This window comes from Sciurus carolinensis, chromosome 1 (genome assembly GCF_902686445.1).
Source record: "Sciurus carolinensis chromosome 1, mSciCar1.2, whole genome shotgun sequence".
Classification (NCBI taxonomy): domain Eukaryota; kingdom Metazoa; phylum Chordata; class Mammalia; order Rodentia; family Sciuridae; genus Sciurus; species Sciurus carolinensis.
In genome coordinates, this window is record NC_062213.1 from 188,892,275 (window position 1) to 188,918,251 (window position 25,977).

The following is a 25,977-nucleotide window of genomic DNA, read 5'->3' on the forward strand; positions in this document are numbered from 1 at the left end:
AATGATGGGCTCAATAAACATCAAATTTTGGAACCAGAATAAATATTCCTTAAGGAAAAAAACAAAACAAGACAAAACTGAACACATATTTCCTGCCTTTTCATTGCGGATAATTTTCAGTTCTTATCTCTAGCAAATAATCTACCACAAATATTTGGATCAAGATTCCCCAAAACTGAACTGGCATGATGACAAATCTCACACAGTAAACAACGAACTGTCACAATATCATTATTTCTATTGATGATATGGATCCAAGATGTTACTGCATCTTCTATATGACTTCCAACCACACCATCAACTTTGTTGTAATGTATATCTTCATCCATTTGGATGATTCCTGAAAATCTCTCACTTTCAACCACTAGAAGATGCTCTAGAAAAGTGTCTGTGGGCCGGGCTCAGTGGTTCATGCTTGTAATTCCCAGCAGCTCAGGAGGCTGAGGAAGGAGGGTCCTAAGTTCAAAGCTAGCCTCAGCAAAAGTGAGGTGCTAAGCAAATCAGTGAGACCTTGTCTTTAAACAAAATACAAAATAGGCTGGGGGATGTGGCTCAGGGAGTGCCCCAGAGTTTAATACTCAGCATCTCCTCACCCAGCCAAAAAAAAAAAAAAAAATGGCAGTCATGAAATAATATGTATATTTACAAACCTAATATGGTGGGCCTCCTGTTTATAGTAGAGAGAAACTGAAACTGTGCCACCAGGACTTCTTTCAGGTCCAGAGAATGAAAGATCTCAGTTGAAGAAATGGGAACTATACAGATTCTGCCTTTTTGATCACAATAAGTTCTCACCAATCCACAGGGATCAAGAAAGACTTCTAGAACTAAGGAAGGAATTAATTACAGAAGCTGTAGTCCTGGCTCAGTGGTAGCATGCTTGCCAAGCATATGTGAGGCACTGGGTTCACTCTTCAGTACCACATAAAAATTTTAAAAATAAAATAAAATAAAGATATTGTGTCCATAAAAAAAAATCACAGTAAACGAGCAAATTTTATTATGGACAGGGCATAGTGCATTTTCTATAATCAATCCTTTAGTTAAGAAAAGTCAAAGCAAAAGTTTTTCTATGGTTGGATTAAGGATTGGGGGAGTTTCTTAGGATACAGAAAAGTGAGAAAGACCTCAATGAATCAAGTGAGAATTAGCTGAATGGCGATGAGAAGATGTGGAAGAAAAGAAGACAAGTGAGTGAAAAGAGGGGAAAATAAATGACACTGATGGAACTTTAAACTACCACGTAACATCAAGCAGCTAGCTGACTGAAATTACTGTCAAGGTCCTGTCTGGTTAAACCAATGATTTAACCAATTTAATGTTCTGTTTCAAAAGAATGGTTATGAAAAATGTTTTATTATGGCCATAGTGCACTTTCTATTACTCATCTAACTTGGTGTATGCCAAATAATAAAAAGTAAATGTTAAATGAATTGGATTATTACTGGGAAACCATAGCCCTCATTTCTTCATTTTCCACGTATTTCCTGAGCACCTCTAATGTGTCAGGTACTGTTCTAGGTGTTGGGACACAGCAGTGAGTACAAAGGGGGAAAATATCCCTGACCTCTTTCTAGTATATTAAATGGCATTAAGTTCTATAAAGGAAATAAAGGGAGGAAAGGGAGCTAGGGCGGACTAAAAGGGAGAGAGGATGTTTAATTATAAAATGGGCAAGCACAAGTGCCTCATTAGAAAGATAACATAAAAACAAAGTATTGAAGTAAACAACACATTCCTCAATTAACTTCCTGTCATCTTCCTAACACTATAATCTTTCAGTTCTGGTAGAGAAGTATTGGTTATCAAATGTGCTACTCAGTTCTCAAATACCTGTGCTTGTTCAATACTGTGGTCAGTAGCCAAATGTGATTATTTACAATTATATAAACTAAAACAAAATACAATTTACAATCATTTTCTCATTTGGACTAACCACATACCTAGTGCTCAGTAGCTATAAATGGCCACTACACTGAAGAGTACAGATACAGAGCATTTGTGTCATTACTGAAAGTTCTATACTTTACATGTCATCAGAATGCAGTCTATTTTTCATGCACCAACACTACTGACAATATACCTTGAAGGAATCTTGACAGTTTAAAAAAAAAGTTTCCTAGCCTGGAAAATTTAGTAAGATCCTATCGCAAAGTAAAGAATAAAAAGGGGACTGGGGATATAGCTCAGTTGGTAGAGTGCTTGCCTTGCAAGCACAAGGCCCTCTGTTCAAACCACAGCACCACAAAAGAAAAAAAAGAAAAAAAAAAAAAAAAAAAAAGAATAAAAAGGGCTGGGAATGTAGCACATTGGTAGAATGCTTGCCTAGAATCCCTGAGGCCTGGATTCCATCTTCAATACCACAGAGACTCACACACGCACATAAATAATTTATTCAATTACAAACTACTGAGCTATTTTAATTCATAAACTTCATATTCTTGATTTACTATAACTTTTTTCAAAGAACACTGTTAAAGTTTCTGAATACTAATAGCAATTTTAAGTCTAAGGAATCAAGCAAGGATGGTTTTATTTCACCTACTGAGAATTATATCCCTTTGTTGTATTGAAAATTAATAACTACCATCTTACTGACTACCCATTTAATAATACTTTCTACTCCAAACATTAACTTTTTTTATAAGAAGAATGAAGATTTTTTTGTAGTTACAATAAGAGATTAAGGCGAGTTACTGAAAATAAAGCTTTATAGCATCACATGATATCTATAAAAACTAAATCTTGAGTAATCTCTATTAAGGAACCAAGAGGTATCAATGATGTGTAGAAACTAACCAGACAGAAATCAAGGAGCTCCCATTGCAGGGTTTTGAAATATGCTGCATGTTTCCTAGTAAAGTGGCATTCATTGTTGGTGACTCAGAGATGACTATGAGCCACTGCCAGTGAAGTCTTCCTTCTCTCTCTTTCATAACTTAGCTGGCTCTCGAATTCACTTTAAGTGAGGGAGAAGGAAATACAAGTATTATCAACACTCAGTCATATATCCAGTGAGAATACAATAAATGTCTGATGATAGTTATAACATCTGTTAAAACTTATTCAGAAATTACTAACAAGAAACTGCCTTAAACAACATTTTTCCAGTGCGTGTACAAAAGAATATAGCCTTCATCCTCTACAAATAAGAAGTCTGAGTAATGAACACCTGCTGTCACTCTGAGTCAACAGTAATTCCTGCGAAAGAAGTAAGGATGACTATATAAATGGTATTTCTATCAAACTTCCTCCTGTAAGTCAAGTGTACTTTATTTCTTGTTTTCATGTATCTTTTTATATCATTCCCTTTCCTCAAAACCCTCAATTTTTCACAACTACAGGACTGAGGCGCATGGGTGGGGAGATGTATGTAATTTTTAAAGTTAAAGAGAAAGTTGTTTTTGACTTTACATACCTTCATTCGTAAATCTATAAAAAACAGTAAAATACACGAATGTTTTAGGAAAGCAATGCAGTCATGTCAGAGGAAAACATGGACAACTGTGCCTTGCTCACCTATCTATGCTATAATGACTAGACTAAACCCACTCTGATCTTTCTGAAAAGCTCTATTAGGGCTAGTGAATCTATTAAAAAATGTAGCTGCCTTTCAAGACACAAATTCGGGTGGTTTTTATTTCAGCCAGAAAACCATTTATTTTATTGAAAAAGCCCTACATTAAACAGGATCCAATTAGCCATTTAAACACCATACCCATATTCTCTTTGTTCCACGTCCTAGCACCAAGAGCTCTCAGAATAGCACCCATTCTAAAATCCAAGAAAAAGCTTACAGCCAGTTTGTTGATTTGTGGGAATGAGAAGAAAAAAAAAAGCAAAAAGGTTAACAGGCTAAAATAGTTCTTCTGGGACTTATTCACTTAGGGCAAAAGAGTCTTCCATATCTTTAAACAATTCTATCAATCTTCTGGGACTGACAGACTGTGGAACACTGTCTTCAAGTTTAACATTCCCCAGTGTGTATTTGGAGCAGTCATAATTTCACACCTTTCTTCAATTTCATATGTTTCTAATTATTTTCAGCACTGGTGTCACAGATACCTATTTTGTGGTGCCAGGGATTGAAACCAGGGGTGCTTTACCACATCCCCAGTCCTTTATATTTTTTATTTTGAGAAAGGGTCTCACTAAGTTGCTTAGGGCCTCACCGAGTTGCTGAGAGACTGGCCTCAAATTTGCGATCCTCCTGCCTCAGCCTCTTGAGTTGCTGGGACTACAGTTATATGCCTTACCTGGTTTTAAACCTTAGCTTGGGGCTGGGGAGATAGCTCAGTTGGTAGAGTGCTTGCCTTGTAAGCACAAGGCCCTGGGTTCGATCCCCAGCACCCAAAAAAAAAAAAAAAAAAAAAAAAAAATAAACCTTAGCTTTTTTTCCACCAAATCTTTTGTTAGAGTTGTTCATATGTAACAGAGGAAATGAATTTGTTTAGCGTTGTTGTTCTGATTTTTCTGATAACAGTTTTTACCATTTAGTAAAATGATCAAAAACCAGGAAATAAGAATCAAGGGTAGAAGAAACAGAGACCAGAAATCAGCTCTGAGTGATTAAAAACTGGTAGTGCTACAGTTTAGTTCTTTTAAGTGTTTCTCTTAGGAACTAGAAAAGCAGAACTATTTCTAAAATCAGTTTTATGAAATTCTAAAAGCAACTGTACTTAAGAAAATGTGTTTCTGTAGGCATCTGTGGAAGTAAATTTATAAGAACACATAACCCACAGGTAGCAAGATAATCTCTGTAAAAGCTGTCTTTTTCCCAAACAAAAGGAAGGAAGGAAGGAAGAAAGGCAGGCAGGCAGGCAGGAAGGAAGGAAAGAAGCAAGTTAAGACTTAGAAAAATAAACAAAATTCAACTTTCTATGCATTCCTTTTCCCCATTCTCTATGAATAATAATAATGAACATTAATTAAACAGGCATAATGCCAGGAACTATTCTAAATGTTTTACATATATTATCTAATTCTTACAACAAACCTATGAAAAAGATACCATTTATTATTCCCATTTTATAATAGGGAAACTGAGTCACGTGGGGCTATCTTGTCAAGTTAAATGAAAAAGCTACATAATTTGTATCCAAGTCTCCACTCTTTTGCTACACTATAAACCTTGATACACAACAAAAACTCAAGCTCTAGTGTTTCTGCACAGGTTTATTTATATCATCTTTCACACATGTTTATGCTCCTTGAGGCATTACTATTAGCAATATACTTTCATTTTTCATGATAATGTATACCTATATTCTCTAAGGTAGTTAAGAAACCTCTAGTTTTTCCTATTTCCCTGGGTTCACCAAATTCTCTTAGATGCAAAACGAAAACAATAAAACAAAAAACTCTCTCTAAAGAAATCACTGAGCCAGGTGCTGGGGTTGTGACTCAGTGGTAGAGCGCTTGTCTGGCATGTGTGAGGCACTGAGTTCAATCCTCAGCACCACATATAAATAAATAAATAAATAAATAAATAAATAAATAAATAAAATAAAGGTCCATTGACAATTAAAAAAATATTAAAAGAAAATAAAAGAAATCACTGAGCCATTTGCAAACACTTGTAATCCCAGCAACTTGGAAGGTTGAGAGAGGAGGATAGCAAAGTCTCAGCAGCAGCTTAGTGAGATCGTATCTCAAAAAATAGAAAGTGGGGATGTAGCTCAGTAGTAAAGTACCCCTGAGTTCAATCTCCAGTCAAGAAAAAAGAAACTGCCACAAAGTTGTTCAAAGAACACAGATAAGAAAAGGAAAGCTATGTGCTATACAATCAAGTTTTGTTTTAATAATCTTAAATATAAAACATGCTGAATAACACGGTACTAAAATCTAATATAACTATTTTCATAAAAACACTTCCTTTTGCTTCACATTAATAGTTCCTAACTCTTCTTTGAGAGTTGCAACTGTTATCCTCTCCCCCCTATTTTTATTGGTGCATTACATAGTTGTACATACTGATGGAATTTGTTGTTACGCATTCATGTGAATCTGGATCTTATTCCTTTTTATTCTTCCTTCATGGCAGCTACAGCAGTAAGCCAACAAATATTTATTGAATGAATTAAGTCAGATATTATCCATCAATTCACCATTAACTTTTTAGTTGGGGTTAAGATACCAACTGGCCTTCATTGTAAACAATATTAAGCCATCTACTATTGATGCATTATGAGATTATAACCAGAACTAAACAAACACACACCTTTTGTACTGCATTAAGTCAAATTCTTCATCCTAAAAAATAAGTCCTTTCAGGTTCAGAGTGAAGTTCAGTGATACAGTAAGAGCTTTGCATATGTGAAGTCCTGGGTTCTCCAACATTACAAAACAACAACAACAACAACAAAAAACCCCACTAAGAATGTAAGAATGTCCTTTCAGGCTGGGACTGTGGCTCAGTGGTAGAGTGCTTGCCTAGCATGAGTGAGGCACTGATTCGACCCTCAGCACCACATATAAATAAGTAAGAGGTCCATCAACAACTCTCTCTCTCTATATATGGGTATCTGCTCTTTGGTTCCATTTTTTTTCTTTTACTATTTATTTATTTATTTATTATACTAGAAATTGACCCCAGGTGTACTCTACCACTAAGTTTCATCCTTAGCCCTGTTTTTAATTTCTTTTTTTTTAATTTTTTTTAGTTGTAGATGGACACGATATCTTTATTTATTTATTTATGTATTTTTATGTGCTGCTGAGGATCGAACCCAGTGCCTCACATGTGCGAGGCAAGCACTCTACCACTGAGCTATAGCCCCAGTCCCTATTTTTAATTTCTTAATTTTAATTAGTTAACTTGCTTATTTATTTTTATAGTGCTGGGGATAGAACCCAGAGACAGCACATGCTAGGCAAGCACTCAACCTCCTCCTCCTCCTCCCAGTTGTATTCCCAACCCTTTTTATTTTTTATTTTGAGATAGGATCTTGCTAAATTGCTGGGGCTGGCCTTGAACTTACAATTCTCTTGTCCCAGCCTGCACAGGACTGCACTGCCACACCTGGCTCATTTTTTTCTTTTGCTGACAAACTGAAGGCATAAGAAGCCAGTCAGTGAGATTGTTTTGACTGTAGTAATAATCACACTGTAGAACTGGTATAAATATCGACACTAGTTCTACAGTACTCAACATGCACCCTGGCGGCTGGGATACAGCTTAGTGGTAGAGAACTTGCTTGCATAAGTCCCTGGGTTTGATCCCCAGCACCACAGGGAGGGGAAAAAAAAGAAAGGACAGAATAAACAAGGACAATTTGTTTACTCTTAATTTTTTTCCAATTTATATTTTAATCACTTTGTTAAATATCAAAAGCAATTATAAATTCACTATTATTAAATATAAAAAGTAAATTTAGAAATAAATGGCACTGATCATTTTTCTCATTACTTGATACAATGCATTTATTTATAGCAAATTTATAATTTTATCATATAAATTATGTACTTCTTGTTAAGATCACTCCTAGGTATTTTAGAATTTTGGTTATTATTGTAAATGACTTTTAACCCTATAGTTCTTCTATATATAACTTATATGCTTATATATATTACACACATTTTAAAGATTCATTTGAACTTTTTATATTTAGTTTGCATTTTCTGAACTTTTTTCAATTGATTGAGTATTTTTCTGAAGACACGATAATGTCTCTCAACAAATACACTTTGTTTATTATTGGAAACCTACCTCTACTTAGTGTTGGCCTTACTACACTGTCTAGGACTCCTAAAATAATGTTGAAAAAGGGTAAGAGTGGACATTTCTTCAGTATTTCATTGATAAATACTGTGATGTCTATTAATTTCAGAGTACAATTCTTGATCATATTAAAATATGTAAGCAATGTAAAAAAAATGGATTAGATATACATTAATATCATGAGTTGTCACTGAAGGGTAGTGGTCAAGAAAGCTTTATCTTAGTGTAACTCTACATCATATACAACCAGACAAATGAGAAGTTATACTCCATTTATATAAGATGTGTTAAAATGCAGTCTACTGTCATGTGTAACTAATTAGAACAAATAATAAATAAATAGATGGATAGATAAATAAGAAAGCTTTATCTAGCAAGTTTTACTTCATAAAATGTGCCTGGATGTTATTCATTTTTAAACTGATTCGATTTAAATGTGTTATTATTTAAATATTTAAGAATAAAAATTAATTATCCAATTCCTAGTGAAATTAAAACACTTAACTGGAATAGTTAAATTTTATCCAAAAAATTTATCATCTACAAAGTTGAGCATATCATTTTCCTACTAATTTTTGACACATTAATATAATAATGTATTGTTATTTATAGATTTTTTTTCAAATACTATCCTCACATACTGAGAAATTGTCTTGGTTGTATTCCTTCAATATATTTACAGATTTGATATACCAAATGAGAGGAAAAAGCAGTTATAACTCAGTATGTTAAAAACATAACTAGGCTGAACATGGTGGTGCATGTATGTAATCCTAGCCATTCAGGAGGCTGAGGCAGGAGGACAGCCTGGGCAACTTTGTGAAAGTTTGTCTCAAAATAAAACACATAAAGGCTGGAAATATAGCTTAGTAGTATATGCTTGCCCAGCATGTGTGGGGCCCTGGGATCTATCTCCAGTAGCAGTGCAAAAAATGTTATCAATAGTTATCACTGTGTAGAAATACCAAGTGTGATTTAAAAGTTTCTTTTTTTTTTTAATGCCATGTTGTCTAATTTTTTTCTGGAATAAATATGTATTGCTTCTTTTATCAGGAAAAATAATGATGATTTGTTGGATTTAATCTTCAAGTACTTTACACAGATTTTTCACTACTTTATTCATTAGGTGGGACAGTTCAAATTTATTTTTACACTACCTTTGTTGGTTTTCAGTTATCAAGATTTAACTTTACCAAACGGATGATGTAACTTTCTATCTTCTTCTCTGCTATACCATGGTTGATAAAGCTTTAACACTATCTGCTCCTTCAATATGAATTAAATTGCCCATAAAACCAACAAGGGCTTAAGCACATTTGAATATTAGTTTGTTTACTTTGGATTTTTACTTTTTGATTCACTTCAGTAAATTATATTTTCCTAAAAACTTACTCTTTGTCAGGAATTCAAAAGTGAAAAGATAATTAAGTGAACAAAGGAGAACCTTTTAAATTTCATATCATATTCAAAATAAAACAAAAAAGAACCACTGACCTAAGTGTAAAATCTAAAACAACACACATCTTGAAGAAAAAAAATAAAGGAGAATTTAAGAAATGTGAACCATAAAAGAAAAAAAAAAAAAAGATTAAACTCAATTTCAATAAATACCAAACTTATGCTAGTAAGAAAACAAAAGGCAAGTTATAGGCTGGAAGGAAATATTTGCATAACATAAAGTACTGCCTACACAGGGTGTACGAATTGGTAAGGGCTCGGTATGCAGAAATAAATCAGATGGAAACCAAATTACACATGTAGTCACCCTGTCACATTTGCTATGATTTTCTAGGAGTATGTAGAGTCAGAAGTGGTTACAAGAGGATACAGGAGGTAGCCGAGACTGTCATCATTTCTATCTTTCCAAGTTTCCATTACTACTACAAAGGCTCATCATTATCTACTGATAGAAGAAATAACAACATGACATTGGGGCAATTTAGGGAGACCCTGTCTCAAAGTAAAATAAACAAAAAGAGCTGGGGATGTAACTCAATGGTAAAGCACTCTGGGTTCAAACCCCACTGCCTCCACCCCAAACAAACAAACAACAACAAAAATGCTATATTAAATTTCTAATCAAAACTACAGGAAATATTGAAACTAGCATCACTCTTTTTTCAACTAGCATCATTTTTGGCCTCATTTAATTTCTGAGGAATTTATCTCCTACACCCAAAGGATCTCAGAACTAATTAAGTTTATATTTTGTCCTTCATTCTTAAAGAGGAGGGAGGGAAAGACTTATTGACATAGTTTGAATTTCAAGTGGTAACAGCCTAACAGCACAAAAAATTTTCACATAAACTTTGAAGTGCATTGCCTTGAGAATGTTTCTTTTTTTAAAAAATTTTAAATTAAAATTTCTTCCCATGTGTTTCACTGATGCATTTTAGTTGTACATGAGCATCGTTCCTTTAACAAATGCTCTTGAGCAGCTAGGAAAATAAAAAAACTTCTGTAACCTAATAATTACTTATAAATTCAATAGAGTAATTTGCTTAGTAAATAATAGATTCTATTTGTTACCTTAACAAATGGCTTCTCATATTTCCTAAATGATACAATTTTTAAAAATAAGGAAATCAAAATATTACTTTCTAAGCCTATTCCCAGAATACTGTGCATATTAATTAAACTTTTCCAATTAGCCAATTAGCTTTAAATTCAAAATGCACAATAATAATCTATATCTCATTATTTAATTATTTCACCAAACACATACCCCAAAAATATTTGTCAACAAACTATATCCATATCTGCACAGGGAGGGTTACGCAGAAACTTCATGAGATTGGTCAGATGATGTAAAACATTTGGGGAAGGCTATTAGTATTTAGATTCTTCCCCAGTCCAAAAATCTTTAGAAGTAACTCACCATTCAACACTTTTTAACTTATCATATATCAGGGTTTCAGTCTCTTTTTCTCTGAGATGCTGTGAGGAGACTGGCTATTAACTCATGAAAAGTTGAAAAGGGAAAAAGAAAGTAGAAGCAGGAATTAGCCTTTTTTAAATGCAGTAGGGGTAAAGCAACATAGTAGCACAAATTGTATACACATCCTCCATGGACTAGCATTTACATACAGTGTTTTACATGTAGTTTTTTTTTTTTTTTTTTTTTTTGGTACCAGGGATTGAACCCAGAGCTGTTTAAACACTGAATCAAATCCCCAGGCCTTTTTCTTCGTTTTTCTTTCTTCCTTCTTCTTCTTCTTCTTTTTTTTTTTTTTTTTTTTTTTTTTTTTTTTTTTTCTTTTTGAGACAGGGTCTTGCTAAGGTGCTTAGGGTCTGGCTAAGTTGTTGAGGTTGGCTTTGTACTTGTGCTCCTCCTGCCTCCACCTCGCTGGTCCCTGAGATTACATATGTGCTCCTCCGTACCCAGTTTGCTTTTATCCTTTAAATGGCAGGGTACATCAAGGTAGGTTAACAAGCAATACTTTCATTTTGTTATTTCTAATTCCCTTTAAAAGAAAATGGAAGAGAAAGGACCTGAAATACTGAGAATCAATGTAAAAACTGCTATATTAATCTAACATTACCTTCCCTACTCCATGACCTTGGACGTCTGTTCCACATCAACCCTGGCAGAAATGAGGAGGTCTATTTTCTGGAAGGGATAAAACAAACGGTTTCTGGATTGGTAGACACAAAAGGCAGCTGATGATGGGAACATAGTACTAAAAACAAGGCAAGTGTGCATATGCATAATGCTGAAAGCAGTAATCTCTTTAGTCTTCTTTACCTCTCACCAAACAGTGATGGGAAGGCAGCTCCTTAGTCCCTGATGCTGCTATGGGAATGTTCTTCAACAATAAGGCCACGAAGTTCACCCTACAATGAGGTCCAAAGGGAACCAGCCAATGTATTTAAAGTTTCTAACTGGCTATTTAGTCCTCCACTCTAAATTATGAGAAGACAGTCAATTACTACTAGACATCAGAGAAAGACCCTAACATAAAAGAAACTGAGACAAAAATAAAAACAACTTTAGAGGAAAAAAAAGGGGGGGAGAGGGGAAGTATTAGAAACTTGATGAAATTAGTCAAATGAGAAAGAAAATCTGCTGAAACAATGAAAAATGCTATGTAAAGAAACAGTCAGAGAATTAAGAACTCCTGGAGGCTGAGAATGTAGCTCAGTGGTATAGTTCTTGCCTACCATGGGTGAGGTCTTGGGTTAGAGACCCAGCACCACCAAAAACAAAAACAAACAATAAAAAAAGACAAAGACTTCCTGCATATTAAAAAACATAACAATAAGGAAAAAAAATCAAAATATCAAAAAAACCTAGTAGAAGATAAAATTGAATAAAACTAGGAGAGCTAAAAGAAAGAGATAAACATTAGAGAGCTTTCCAGGACATCCAACATCAAGAAGCTACTAGAAAAGTCAGATGTGGTAGTATGCACCTCTAGTACCAACACTTGTGGGAGCTTAGGCAGGAAGATCACTTGAGCCTAGGAGTTTGAGACCAGCCTGAGCAATATAGTGTGACCTCGTCTCTTCCACCCTTCCCCTCCAAAAAGGAAATTGCTAGCATCAAGGAACACATGAGCCAGGTGCAGTGGTGCATGCCTATAATCCCAGTGGCTCAGGAGGCTGAGGCAAAAGGATCTCAAGTTCAAAGCTACCCTCAGCAATGGTGAGGCACTACACAACTCAGTGAGACTTTGTCTCTAAATAAAATATAAAACAGGGTTGGAGTGTGGCTCAGTGGTTGAGTGCCCCTGAGTTCAATCCCTGATACCAAAAAACAAACAAACAAACAAAAAACCTAAGAACAAGTTGGGTACAGTGGTGCATTCCTATAATCCCAAAAACCCAAGAGGCTGAGGCAGGAGGACAGATTCAAGGTTAGCCTGGGTAATTCAGTGAGATTCTGTCTCAAAATAAAATGAAAGGCTAGGGGTAAAACTCAGTTGTAGAGCACTTGCTAATATGTTTGAGGCCCTGGGTTTGGTCCCCAGTACTATAAAAGAAAAGGAAAAACAAGCAAAAACAATGTCCAGGTGAGTTTGCCCCTCAGCTCGTTTTAACTAAATGCTGATAAATTTCTTCTCAACATACCTGGCTGAGTGATGAGTCATTCCACTCCATAAAAGTGGGGCTGGGGTTTGGCTCAGTGGTAGATCACTTGCCTAGCATGTGTGAGGCACTGGGTTTAATTCTCAGCACCACATATAAATAAATAAATAAAATAAAGATCTATCAACATCTTAAAAAAAAAAAAAATGGAGTTGTTTCTGTTTTTTGGTATGGCACTGGGGATTGAACCCAGGGGTGCTCTACCACTGAACACTACCTCAGCTCCTTTTATTTTGAGACAAAGTCTTGCTAACATTGCCAACGCTGGCCTCAAACCTGGAACCCTCTTGCTTCAGCCTTCTGAGTCACTGGGATTACAGGTGCGTGGGCCATGCCCAGCACAGAAGTGTTCTTTAACTAACTCCTGACAGTTGTAGGTAGCTTGTGGTCAATTTAGGAGAAATCACAGAAGTACTCCTCCCTTTGACTATATTTCTGCCTAATATCCAAGACATGGCTTACAATTAAAGTCCGAACAATACAATTTTCAAGACTTAGTTTTGATTTTGCCCATAACTTTCACAGAAAGGACTCTGTGAATCAGAAAACTGAGAAATATATGGCTCATTGATCCTGAGGAATCCCTAGGATCTTTCAGGAATTTGAGAGGTAAAATTAAATATGTAAGAATACCCAAAACTTCATGCATGGTAGGACATGACTATAATCCTGAGGCAGGAGGATCCCAAGTTTGAGGCCAGTCTGGGCAATTTTAGCAACTCTGTCTCAAATTTTTTAAAAAAGGGCTGGGAATATAGCTGAGTGGTAGAATGCTATTGGGTTCAATCCCTAGTACAGTAAAAACAAACACACAAAAACAATCAAGAACACCTAAAACTTTCAGTGACATGTGACTTAATGACAGTAGTATGTTCTGAGAAATGCACCATCAGGCAACACTGTGCAAATATCACAGGGTGAATTGACACTAACTGAGACAGCTGCGACATTACTAGGCAATATAATCTTCTGGGACCATCACTGTATGTTTGGTTTATCATTGAATAAAAGGTCCTTATGCTGTGCATGACTATATTTGCCTTTTTCTTTTTTTTTTAACTTTTTAGTTGTAGATGGACACAATACCTTTATTTATTTTTTTATTTTTATGTGGTGCTGAGGATCGAACCCAGTGCCTCACATGTGCTAGGCAAGTGCTCCACCACTGAGCCACAGCCCCAGCACCCATTTGTCTTTGTCAAAAAATTGACACTTGCTTTTGATGATGCAAAAGCACAAACCAGGACAGGACCACCAAAATGCAGCAGGAGTCACTATATTTTTCACCACTACACAATTAGGGTTAAAATTATAGCTAATCTTAACAGTGTCCCTGATGAAGCCATAAAAAGAGTTAGTTTTAATAAATCTCAACCTTTCTGTACATATCTTATTATTATGTGTGATGAAACAGGGAGTATGTATAAAGCACACTTGTATACTTGTGCAAGCTGGTTATTACCAAGAAAGGTACTTGTGTGATCAAGTTGCAAACTGAGTCAGTCAGTTTTCTTCATGAAATACCATTTATTCATTCACATAGGCATTGGACATTTTCTCAAAGTAAGCCTGTAACTAACAAAGAAAACTGACATTATGGGCTGGGGTTGTGGCTCAGTGATGGAGTGCTTGTCTAGCATGTGTGAGGCACTGAATTCGACCCTCAGCACCACATAAAAATAAATAAATAAAATAAAAGATACTGTGTCCATCAAAACCTAAAAAAATTTTTAAAAAGCTGACATTATTTGTTACCAGTGATATATGTAATTCAAACTTTCAAATATAAATCTGAATTTTGGAAATTTTATATCCAGAGTGAGTTTTATAGCTTCCCAAATTCAGAGACTTTTTTGATGAGAACAACAGTGATATTAACAAATGTGATTTTTAAATATTTTACAATGAAATGAATAAGCATCTGTTTATGTCTGTCCCTTTGGAATTTGATGGGTAAAATTTTTTCACTACTTTCATTTTCAGAATACTCAAATAATTCTTTCTTTATGTATCTACATAATTGTTAGCAATCTTGATTGTAACAAAATTCTCAATCCATCTTATTGGGATTTGGTCTTCTTAAAAATAAACTCATTTTATATTCAGAATTCTACTCTTTGTAAAACAGTATTGAGTATACCAAATTCTTACCATAGGTATGTTTTATAAACAACTAAGAAAAAAAAAATTAAGATTTAAAAGGAAGAACAGAGACAGAGAATTGTGGTTGTTAAAACTATTAGTCATTTCCATTTTCCTATAAAACACGCATTATGAATGGAAATGTTAATTTAAAAATTCTTAAGAGTTAAATAGGTACAGGAGGGGAAAATCCTTCCATTATTGTACAATACCCAAATTTTTGCCTATATTAGTGAACAATCAAAAGCACATTTCAGGCTGAGAGGTTTAGCTCAGTGGTAGAGTGCTTCTTAGTATGCCCAAAGCCCTGGGTTTAATTTCCAGTCCCTCCCCCAAAAGCATATTTCACTTTATGTTCCAATTGATGACTCAGCCAACTATAACTTCCATAACAACTCTCACTTTAATATTCTCTAGTAAATGTAAGGTATATTAAATTTAATTTCAGTTGAATTAAAATAGATTAATCTTTAATTAATTAAATCATATTAAAATTCAGGTTATACAGATTGAGTATCCTTTATTCAAAATGCTTGTGATCACGTAGCAACTTGGGGGGGCTGAGGAAAGAGACGGCATGTTGGAGGCCAGCCTCTACAACTTAGCATTACACTATCTCTCACACACACACACACTCACACACATACATACACACACACACACAAAACAATTAAAAAATTAAAAGAGCTGGGGAAATGGAGCTTAGTGGTAAAGTACCACTAGGTTCAAACCCCAGTACCAAATCAAAAACAAAATCAAAATGCTTTGGACCAAAGTATTTTGGCTTTTAAATTTTTATTTTCAGATTTTGGACTATTTGCATATACATAATGATATCTTGTGATTAAGATATAAGTCTAAACAGAAAATTCATTTATGTTACATATACACCTTATTATACACATAGCCACAGGGTAATTTTATAAAATATTTTTAGTATACTTGCATTTTGAATGTAATCCATTTTTGAGGTCAGATGGAATTTTCAACTTGTATTGTCATGTTGGTGTTTAAAATGTTCCAGACTTTGGAGCATTTCAGATTTCAGATTAGGGATATTTAACATGCACTTATAGGGTAAGGTAAGAAGGTCAATATGAAAGAAAATTTAAGTTTGCAGTAAAAATATTTAGAGTTTTCATGCAACACTCCAGTTCTAAAGAGAATCTGTTCCTAGACTACAAAAATAAACTCAATTTATAATTCTTCATAAATAACTCTATCAGGAATTAATTGGTACTAAACTACAAATTTGTTAACAAAGTACTGACTGCCCTCTAGTGTTCAAACTAAAGATCTCATTGACGAACATAATTCTTTTACTAAAAAGTCAACCATGGGGCTGGGGTTAAAGTGGCAGAGTGCTTGCCTGGCAAGAAAAGTCACTGGGTTCAATCCTCTGCACCACATAAAAAATAAATCAATAAAATAAAGGTACTGTTGTCCACCTACAACTAAAACTTTTTAAAAAGAAGCCAATGATGGTCCTACAAAAGTCATTTAGGGTCATGAATATCAGAGAAATTCTGCTCTTGCAAGGTTTTCAATAGAAGTCTTCTCAAACCTAGACAAAAACTATTAATCTGAGCAATCTTATTACTAGTATCAATAGCCCAAAAATCTACCTTAGTCATCAATGGTAATGGAGCAAGAGAAGAATATAAACTTATTAACATCTTCAGAAAATATCCTCAAATTGCACTGGCATAAAAAGGAACTTTTTTCCATGCGATGAAGAGTTAGAAAATGCTTGCATCAATATGATTCCTGTAAGCATGCTAGAGTTAAACTCTCTGATTCCCACCCTTTTTTGTTTTTTGGCTGATGCATATTTTTAAATGTAAAGTACTTCCAAACTAGTGTTCCTAGGTTATATGGTTTTAAAAATTTGATATTCTAGAATGGATCGCTCACTTTGAAATGTCAATCAACAGGAAATAGGATTTACATAGTAACTGATTTTTAGTCAAAAAGGCAAACATAAAACCTTTGTGTAGCTGGGTGCAATGGCATACAACAGTAACTGGGGAAACTGAGGCAGGAGAATCACAAGTTCAAAGCCAGTCTCAGCAAGTCAGCAAGGCCCTAAACAAACAACTCAGTGAGACCCTGTTTCTAAATAAGACATAAAAAAGGGACTAGAGATGTGGCTCAGTGGTAAAATGCCCTGGGTGAAATTCAATCCCTGGTACCAAAAAATACCCTGTGTGTATCTAGATTTAGATTCTCCTACTAATGTTGCTGGATGAAATACAACACACAGGCAAAACATCTTTGCTATTATCATTACTTTCACATTACCATTCCTTAACTAAGTATTAATGAAGCACTACTAAGTGCACTTGTTTCTGAAATATTAGCAGAACTAAATTTCCATCCAAACAGAAGCATACATAAATTACTACATGATCAAGATAGAAAACTTCACATTTATTATTTTAATGTTTCAAATAATTTTTGGTTTTACTTGAGGTAAATAACACTTCAGAGCAGCATTTCTCAAAACATGGCCTTGGGACCTCTGGAGATCCCCGATACTATCTCAAGAGGTCTGTAACTTTAAAACAACTTTTTATAATAATACTAAGATAATACATCTTATAAAACTTGCCTTTTCACTCTCATTATCCCCCAAACTATACTGAATAGTACTTACATGGTATGTCATAACATGACAAGTTGTAGAAGCAGATATGTAAATCCAGCTGTCTTCTACTAAGCCAGACATTAAAGATTTACAAAAATGTAAAATAATGCCACTCTTTTTTTTTTTTTTTTTTGCGGTGCTGGGGATTGAACCCAGGGTCTTGTGCTTGTGAGGCAAGCATGCTACCAAATGAGCTAAAACCCCCTGCCCAAAATAATGCCACTCTTGTTGGATTTATTTTTGGAGTTCTTTGTATTAAAAAAATATTGTTTATGTAACCTACATGGGTCTATTAATGTTATTTTTTAATGAATTAATATTTTAAAAATATCTCAGGTTTAATGACAGCAAATATCAATAGATATAAATCATACCATCAAAAGTCTATTGAAGGGGTTGGAGTTGTGGGTCAGTGGTATAGTGCTTGCCTGGCATGTGCTTGCCTGGCATGTATGAGGCCTTGGGTTCAATACCCAGTACCACATATAAATAAATAAAATAAAAGATTCATTAACAACTAAAAATACTTTAAAAAGGTCTACTGAAGGGCTGGGACTGTAGCTCAGTGGTAGAATGCTTGCCTCACATACGTGAGGCACTGGGTTTGAACCTCAGCACCACATAAACACATAAAAGATAGATATTGTGTCCATATACAACTAAAAAAAAAAAAAAACTAAAAAAAAAAAAGCTTATTGAGTTCCTCAATTATCCTTAAGAGTATAAATGGGTCCTGAGAGCAAAAGTTTGAGGACCACTATTCTAGAGAGCAGCATACTGAAGCCAGGCAAAGCACACACCTATAAGCCCAACAACTCAGGAAGTGGAGGCAGGAGGATTGCAACTTTGAGGTCAGCCGGGCAATTTAGGAAGACCCTGTCTCAAAATAAAATTAAAAGGGCTGAGGATGTAGCTCTGTGGCAGAGCACCTCTAAGTTCAATCCCTGGTGTTGAAAAAGAGGAAGAGAGAGAGAGAAAAGCATACTGAACATGAAAAAATTCATTCATTCTCAAAGCTCTATAATTTATTAAGAAAAATGCAGGTGATACTCACCAAATGGATCTTCCATGCCACTATTAACCAGTTTAGGGAGGTGGGGTACAGTTTCTAAAATGAGAAAAAGGTAAATTATATACATAAAACATAAACTATATAATTGCCATTTATGGTTTTTAAAAAATAAGCAGGATAAGTTTTGGAGGTGAACCTCTAGTAAACTAGATGGCAATGAGTACCCATCACTGGTCAGAGACAGAACACAGTTTTTTTTTTTTTTCTGACACAGCTGCTGGTTCAATTCTTAAACTTTCACCAGTGGTGAACAGTGCTGGTCTATCTGTGGATGAGACCACAATACTTGATTAGATGTATCAGGCACTTGAAGATAAGGGGAAAAAAAAAAACAGTAACTATCATAACAATGGAACTGAAAGACTATTATTGCTAAGTTCAACTAGGAAAAGTTCAACTGAAAATCAAAAAATGAAGCCAGCCACAAGCAGTGGCAAGCACTTATAATCCCAGCAACTCCAGAAACTGAGATGGTGTGATCATGAGTTCAAGTCTAGCCTAGGCAACACAGAGAGACTTCTCTCAAAAACAAAAGAAAGGGCGGGGGTTGTAGCTCAAAGGCAGAGTGCTTGCCTTAGCACACGTGAGGCACTGGGTTTGATCCTTAGCACCACATAAAAATAAACAAAATAAAGGAATTCTGTCCATTTACAACTACGAAAATAAATAAATAAATAAAATAAAATAAAGGCCATGTGCAATGGCCAGCAGCTCGGGAGGCTGTGGCAGGATTGTGAGTTCAAAGCCAGCCTCAGCAGTGGTGAGGCACTAAGCAACTCAGTGAGACCCTATCTCTAAATAAATACAAAATAGGGCTGGGGATGTGGCTCAGCAGTTGAGTGCCCCTGAGTTCAATTCCCCCATATGCCACCACTCATACCCCCCAAAAAAACTAAAATAATTTTTAAAAAAACAAAAGAAAGTCAAATATGAAAGATTCAAGGCATCCTTTATAACTTGCAGAGAGGCTCTTTTCTCTTGCAGCAGGACAGAAAAAGCTGAAGACCAGGCCTAGAAATTAATCATCAGAGTAGCAGGGCTCCAAAGAAGGTTAATTCACAGTCAACAGAGGTATGTTACACCCATGTCAGGGACCTGAATAGGAAAGAATGAGACACTAATACACAGGATTAAAAAGACATCTGAGTTAATGCACTGATTTCTATGTGGTTTGTCCCTAAAAGGTTTGTATGATGGAAACTCGATTACAGGGTAATGGTGCTAGAAAATGGTGCGGAACCTTTAAGAGTGGAACCAGGGGCTGGGGTAATGGCTCAGTGGTAGAGTACTCACATAGTACGTGTGAGGCATTGGGTTCAATCCTCAGCACCACATTAAAAAAAAAAAAAAAAAAGGGCAGAACCTAGTAGAGGATCTTCAGGCCATTGCAGAAACTGCCCTCCAAAGGGATTAAGGTAGATCTAATGAGACATGGGAGGTTTTGGTTTCCCCCCCCCCCAAAAAAAAGAAGAGGAAGTACTGCCCAATTTATTTAAGGTCAGTGTAAGAAAAAATATAGGCATGAACATAAGTGCCATATCCTACACAAAATAGCAAAATATAACCATATACAATGCATTGTGACCACTATTTGCTTGTTGCCAAAGCATAGGACAAAAGGGACTACTATAATGCCCTCCAAAATCTTAAGTGCCCAGATATCCCTCAATTCCAGGAGACCACAAAAGCAGTCCAAGGTTCCTATAGGAGCAAATACTCTCCTCTTGCTCAAAAATAACAGGGGCCTCCTCACGCTACTCGCAAAACAATGCCACCTCAGGATCTGTCACTCTTAGCTAACTCCCATGCCTCATACCTAGTTAACAGCATAACCCAGCCCAGATGCTCTGGTCCTGATAAAGGAGGCAGGGAGCTGCAAAATCAAGCCAGTGTGTATTGGCAGGAGCCAATGTGACTAGCCAAGTGACTGAATTCTGGGTGCCTAAACATGAGGACTAGAATGTAAATCTGAATAGGGAGATGTTATCATCCATTCTTTTAAGATAGAGGATTTAATATCCTAAAAAAAACTCCAGGATAGGTCCAAGAAACTGGAAAAGTGAGGGCCCACACCGGGTTATAATGCAGAACTGCAGGGACAGGAAGGGATTTTAAAACAGGCTCAGGGAATTAGGCATGCTGAAGTAGATGTATTACATTTTATCAGGTAATCCATCAAATTATTCTGTTTCTTGGAAAGAATGGGAGGATGCCATAAGGTACGTGTTAGTGAGGGGACACCAGCATCATTAAGAAATTTGATAGTTACTTTCCTCCATAGAAGAAACTGCTACAAAACTAAGCTCACTGAACACAATGGCCATGAAGGAACTCTTTTTTATTTTTTTTATTTTTTTGAGGTGCTGGGGATTGAACCCAGGGCCTTGTGCTTGTGAGGCAAGCACTCTACCAACTGAGCTATCTCCCCAGCCCCATGAAGGAACTCTTGAAACAAATACCAGGTCATGATACTTAACTATTAGAAGCCCAGCAGATACAGTTACCATAATTACCAGCAAAGTCAGAATGGCAAAGACACCAAACCCACAGATTTATGGAGATAGTTAATAGAACATGATTGTCAGTGGCAATTATACGAAACAGTTAATAAGAGTGCTAGTCTAGGCTGGGAATGCAGTTCAGGACTGAGCATGTGCTCAGCATGCTCAAGGTCCTAAGTTCAATCCCCAGCATTTCCATCCCAAAATGCACACTACTCCATTTGTAACACAAAAAGAAATCAAGAATGGAGGATCAAGATGCTGAGGGTGGTTGCTCCAATAAAAAAAAAAAAAAAAAAAGCCAAGATCCCATGCCCATCATCTGGACTCGAGCCAGTTTTAGACTCTGAACCGGGCTGGGGAGAGCTCAGTCAGTAGAGCACAAGGTCCTGAGTTTGAGTCCCAGCACCACAAAAAAAAAAAAAAAAAAGGAAGGTATTCAGCTAAGTTAGACTCTGAACCTGTTGGTTGAAAGAGGCCTGTATCCAGGGGAAAGTAACTTACAACACCCAAGTATAACAATTCCCTGAAAAACTCTGACCTATCTGCTATAGGTTTCAAGAACTGTGGTGCTCAAAAGGTTCCTATATACTTGGAGCTTAATACTCTGCAGCTGCTGTTTTCAAATCCTTTTTTATATTTTTTTATTTGTAGATGGACACAATTCCTTTATTTTACTTATTTACTTTTATGTGGTGCTGAGGATTCCAGTGCTTCACGTGTGCTAGGTGAGTGGTCTACCACTGAGTCGCAACTCCAGCCCCTGTTTTGAAATTCTTAAAATTTCATCTATACATTCTGTAAGTGAAGACTGATGGGAAAATGGAATATGTGCTAGGGGCTTGGAGTCAGAGCTCATGTGGTCCACTTCCTGCCACCTTCCCAGGAAAGCGTTATCCCCCAACTCCATGCTCTCTGGATCCATCCCTGTACTCCTTGGGAAGGCAGAGTCATGGTGATTTGGTGGGAGTTTCTTGCCCATTTTCAACCCATGTGTATGAAGCATGTAAATTATGTGGTTGCTCTGTGTAACAGTTGTTTATTCAGGTAACAGAGTAAAGAAGAACACTCAAATGTTTTGAGGACAAGTTGTTATGGGTTCCTGGAGTCTGGAAGTGTCATCATAGGCTCATAAGGACTAGGAAATAAATGAAGCTCTGGCTTAAACCCAGCTCATAGTGTGTTCCCTGGGGCTATGGGCCCTCCAAGTGATCATTTCCCTGGTCCCTGAATGTAAAGTTGAGATAGACTTGGAAATTTGTGTAACATTCATTTTGGGTCCTTGGCCCATGAGATAAGAGTTAATCACACTGGGGAGGGCTAAGTGGAAGAAAGCCTCTAAAACTGCCCACCCCACAGAGATAATAAATACAAACAAAACAATATCAGGACAAGGGAGGGAGCAGAAATTAGTGCTACAGCCCTAGAGGATGCGGTATTTAACAAGGTAATCCCTGCAGAAATGAGACAAATCCTGGAGAAAGGTAGAAACTTAGCAAAAACTCAATCTAACAGTAGCTGGGACTGCAACTGCCATGGCAGATGTGCTATTTTTGCTAGAACACATTAGCACAGACCCAAGAGCATGGCAGTCGATAGTGACTAGAGAAATAACTTCTTGTTTTACCTTATTAGAAAACAAGATTAGAAATAATCCACATTCACATAAGACAGATTATAGCATTGTCAAACTTGCTGGGCTCTGGCATATTAGTTTTAAGAGATATGGTTCAATGGAAGTGGTGGCACACACCTGTTATTTCCAGAGACTTGGGAGTCTGAGGCAGGAGGATTGCAAGTTCAAGGCCAGCCTCAGTAACTTAACAAGGTCCTAAGCAACTTAGCAAGACCCTGCCTCAAAATAAAAAAAAACAAAATGAGCTGGGGATGCAGCTCAGCGTAAAGTGCTCCTAGGTTCAATCCCTGGTAACAAATAAACAAGTAAATAAATAAAACTTCTTTTTTTTCAAGGGTTAGGGATGTAACAGTGGTAGTGTGGGTTCAATCTGCAGTACCACAAAAAGAAGAAAAAAGAGGCGGGGGGATATCACACTTATCTACTCCATTAATAACATCATGCTGGGCTGGGGAGATAGCTCAGTTTGTAGAGTGCTTGCCTTGCAAGCACAAGGCCCAGGGTTTGATCCCCAGCACCGCCAAAACAAACAAACAAAAAAAAACAAAAAAAAACCCCATCATGCTAACTGAGCTAGAAAAGCAAGAGGTAAAAAGCACAATAGAGGCTTTGATAAGATTCATGATCTCCAGAAGGTGAAGGATAAATGCTACAATCATATCAGTACAATGTTTAAAGTTCCAGTAGTCAGGAGTATGGTAAGACATAACATTCAAATAAAGGTATCTAGGTAAATTACAGCATATTGTATCTCCTACCAAGAAGAGGGAAGCATGACTCTTAAGAACACAGTTCTGAGTTTTGTATTGGGTAACTAAAAAGTTGAGATTTGAGAAAAGTTTTGAGATTAGGAATAAACAAGAAAGTGGTACTGGGGAAAGAAAATGACCAAAGTATATTGTTAGGTTGTATGCATATACAAGAATGCAAGAATGTAACAACAAATCTCACTATTATGTATAATGCACCAATTAAAAAAAAAAAAAAAATCCAGGTGGTAGGGTAAACAAACCAGCAGATCCTATAGTACCAGGGGTCTTATGGTAAAGCACAGTGGGAGAATCAGTACACAGATTTGGTAGCCCTGGAGTTAACAGAGCAAGGCCATGCTATCTGCAGTGTAAAATGGCATGTCTTCTGTAAAACAACTCATGGCATGCTACTAGGTCCTAGTAGATGTGGAATATCCAACCAAGGGACATGAAGTAATCATTTATCTAGAATCACTCATCATGACACTAGGTTATAAGACTGTAAGGACCCAACAACAATCCACCATAAGATGAAAATAATACATCCAGGGTAAAGCACAAGTAGGACCAGAAAAGCACAAGCATTATCAGACAGCTCAACCAAAACTCAAATCATCTGCCATTGTTGCAACAGTGTCTCTCCCTCAGCATATTCTTTTGGCCATACTAGGGTACAAGCCAAAATGACAGTGGCTGCACTACAGCCTCACTCAGAGGGTGTAACTGATAAACAGTGGTGAAAGAAAACACTTCCAATGGGCAGAACTGTAGGGAATACATTTGTTTACTTTATGTGGACAAAAAAGTGGCTAAATTAGAAAAAAAGCAGATTCCTGGGCAAATGTCCTAAAATGCTAAACAGGGACATTAAAGGAGAAAAAATTTGGGCAAGAGCTCTTAGGAAGGACAGAGAAGTGGACCTAAAGTGTAAAGGTCTTTCATTACATGTTAATGCTCATCAGTGAACATCTTCTATGAAAGAGGAACTAAATAACCAAGTAGAGAAGATGACTCAACCAATTTACATCAGTCATCATTTGTCACGGTCTCTCCAGTGCTAACAAAATGTACACATGAACAAATTATCCCCACTTAGTAATGATGCTCTAGCATCCAAGTGATCAGCAACACAGATAAACATTAAACTCTCGAGAAGAAGGGTACCATCTTTTAAGAAAACCAACTGACTATTTTCTAATTAGTTGATTATATTTGGTCCCTTCTGCCCTGGAAAGGTGAACAATTTATTCTAACAGGAACAGACAATATTTCGGGTGTAAGCTAACCTTTCCTGCCCTCAGTGTTGCAATAAGCATGAGGAAAGCTCAGGAAATGTTTGATCCACTAGCAAGCATTGTCCCCACAACATCTTATCATATATCAAGGAAATCATCTGGCAGATAAGTGCAGGACAGGAACCAGGACCATGGGACAAACTCATGGTATCACATACAGAATCATCTAAAAGCTGTTAAACAAGCCAAGTGCAGCACTGCCTGCCTGTAGTTCCAGCATTTGGAAAACTGAGGCAGATGGATTGCTTGAGCTTACAACTTTGAGATCAGCCTGGGCAACTTGGGGAGACAACATTAAAAAAAAAAAAAAAATCATCTAATTAAAAAACAGACAAAAGATTTGAGCAGTCATCCTCCAAAGAAGATGTACAAAGAGCGAACAGGCACATGAAAAGATCCTCATCATCATTAGCCATCAGGGAAATGCAAATCAAAATCACAATGAGATAATGTTTTACACCAACTATAATGGCTATAAGACAGACAATAAGAAGTGTTGATAAGGGTGTGAAGAAACTGGAAGCCTCATACACTGCTGGTGGAATGTAAAATGGTGAGGCAGGTTTGGAAAAGAATCTACCAGTTCCTCAAAGAGTTAAACACTGAGTTTACCATATGATCCAGCAATTCCACTCCTAGGTATATAGAAGAGAACAAAAATACACCTTTTCATAAAACTTGTACACAAATGCTCAGAGCAACACATTTCATAATAGCTAAAAAATGAAAACTACCCAAATGTCTATGAACTGATGAATGAATAAACAAAATAAATACAATGGAATATTGTTCAGCAATAAAAAGAAGTAAAGTACTGCCAGGTGCAGTGGTGTTTGCCTTTAATCCCAGAGACCTGGGAAGCTAAGGCAGGAAGATCACAAGTTAGAGGCTAGTCTAGGAAATTTAGTGAGACACTATCTCAAAATTTAAAAAAAAGGCCTGGGATGTTGTTCAGTGGTAGAGCACCCCTGAGTTTAACCCCCAGTAACACACACAGAAAAAGCAAACATGCAAGCAGGTAGGCAGGCAGGCAGGCAGGCAGGACCAGTGGTCCAAGCCTGTAATCCTAGCAGCTCAGGAGGCTGAGACAGGAGGATCACAAGTTTGAGGATAGCCTCAGCAAC

General features: G+C 36.4%; 1 protein-coding gene across 6 annotated transcripts in view; it reads right to left on the bottom strand.

Annotated features, from left to right (window-relative positions):
- The window catches only part of Phactr4 (phosphatase and actin regulator 4), an 89,847-nt gene that overhangs the window by 44,770 nt on the left and 19,100 nt on the right, over positions 1–25,977 (bottom strand). For 5 of the 6 annotated variants that reach the window (XM_047547686.1, XM_047547663.1, XM_047547645.1 and 2 more), the window contains exon 2: positions 18,652–18,705. Coding sequence is in view for 4 of the 6 variants with exons in the window: in XM_047547634.1 (XP_047403590.1) it covers positions 18,652–18,705 (54 nt within the window). In the remaining 2 variants the exon portion in view is untranslated. Of the gene's footprint in view, positions 1–10,598; positions 10,680–18,651; positions 18,706–25,977 lie in introns of those variants that run through there. The other variant, XM_047547679.1, reaches the window with a different exon arrangement.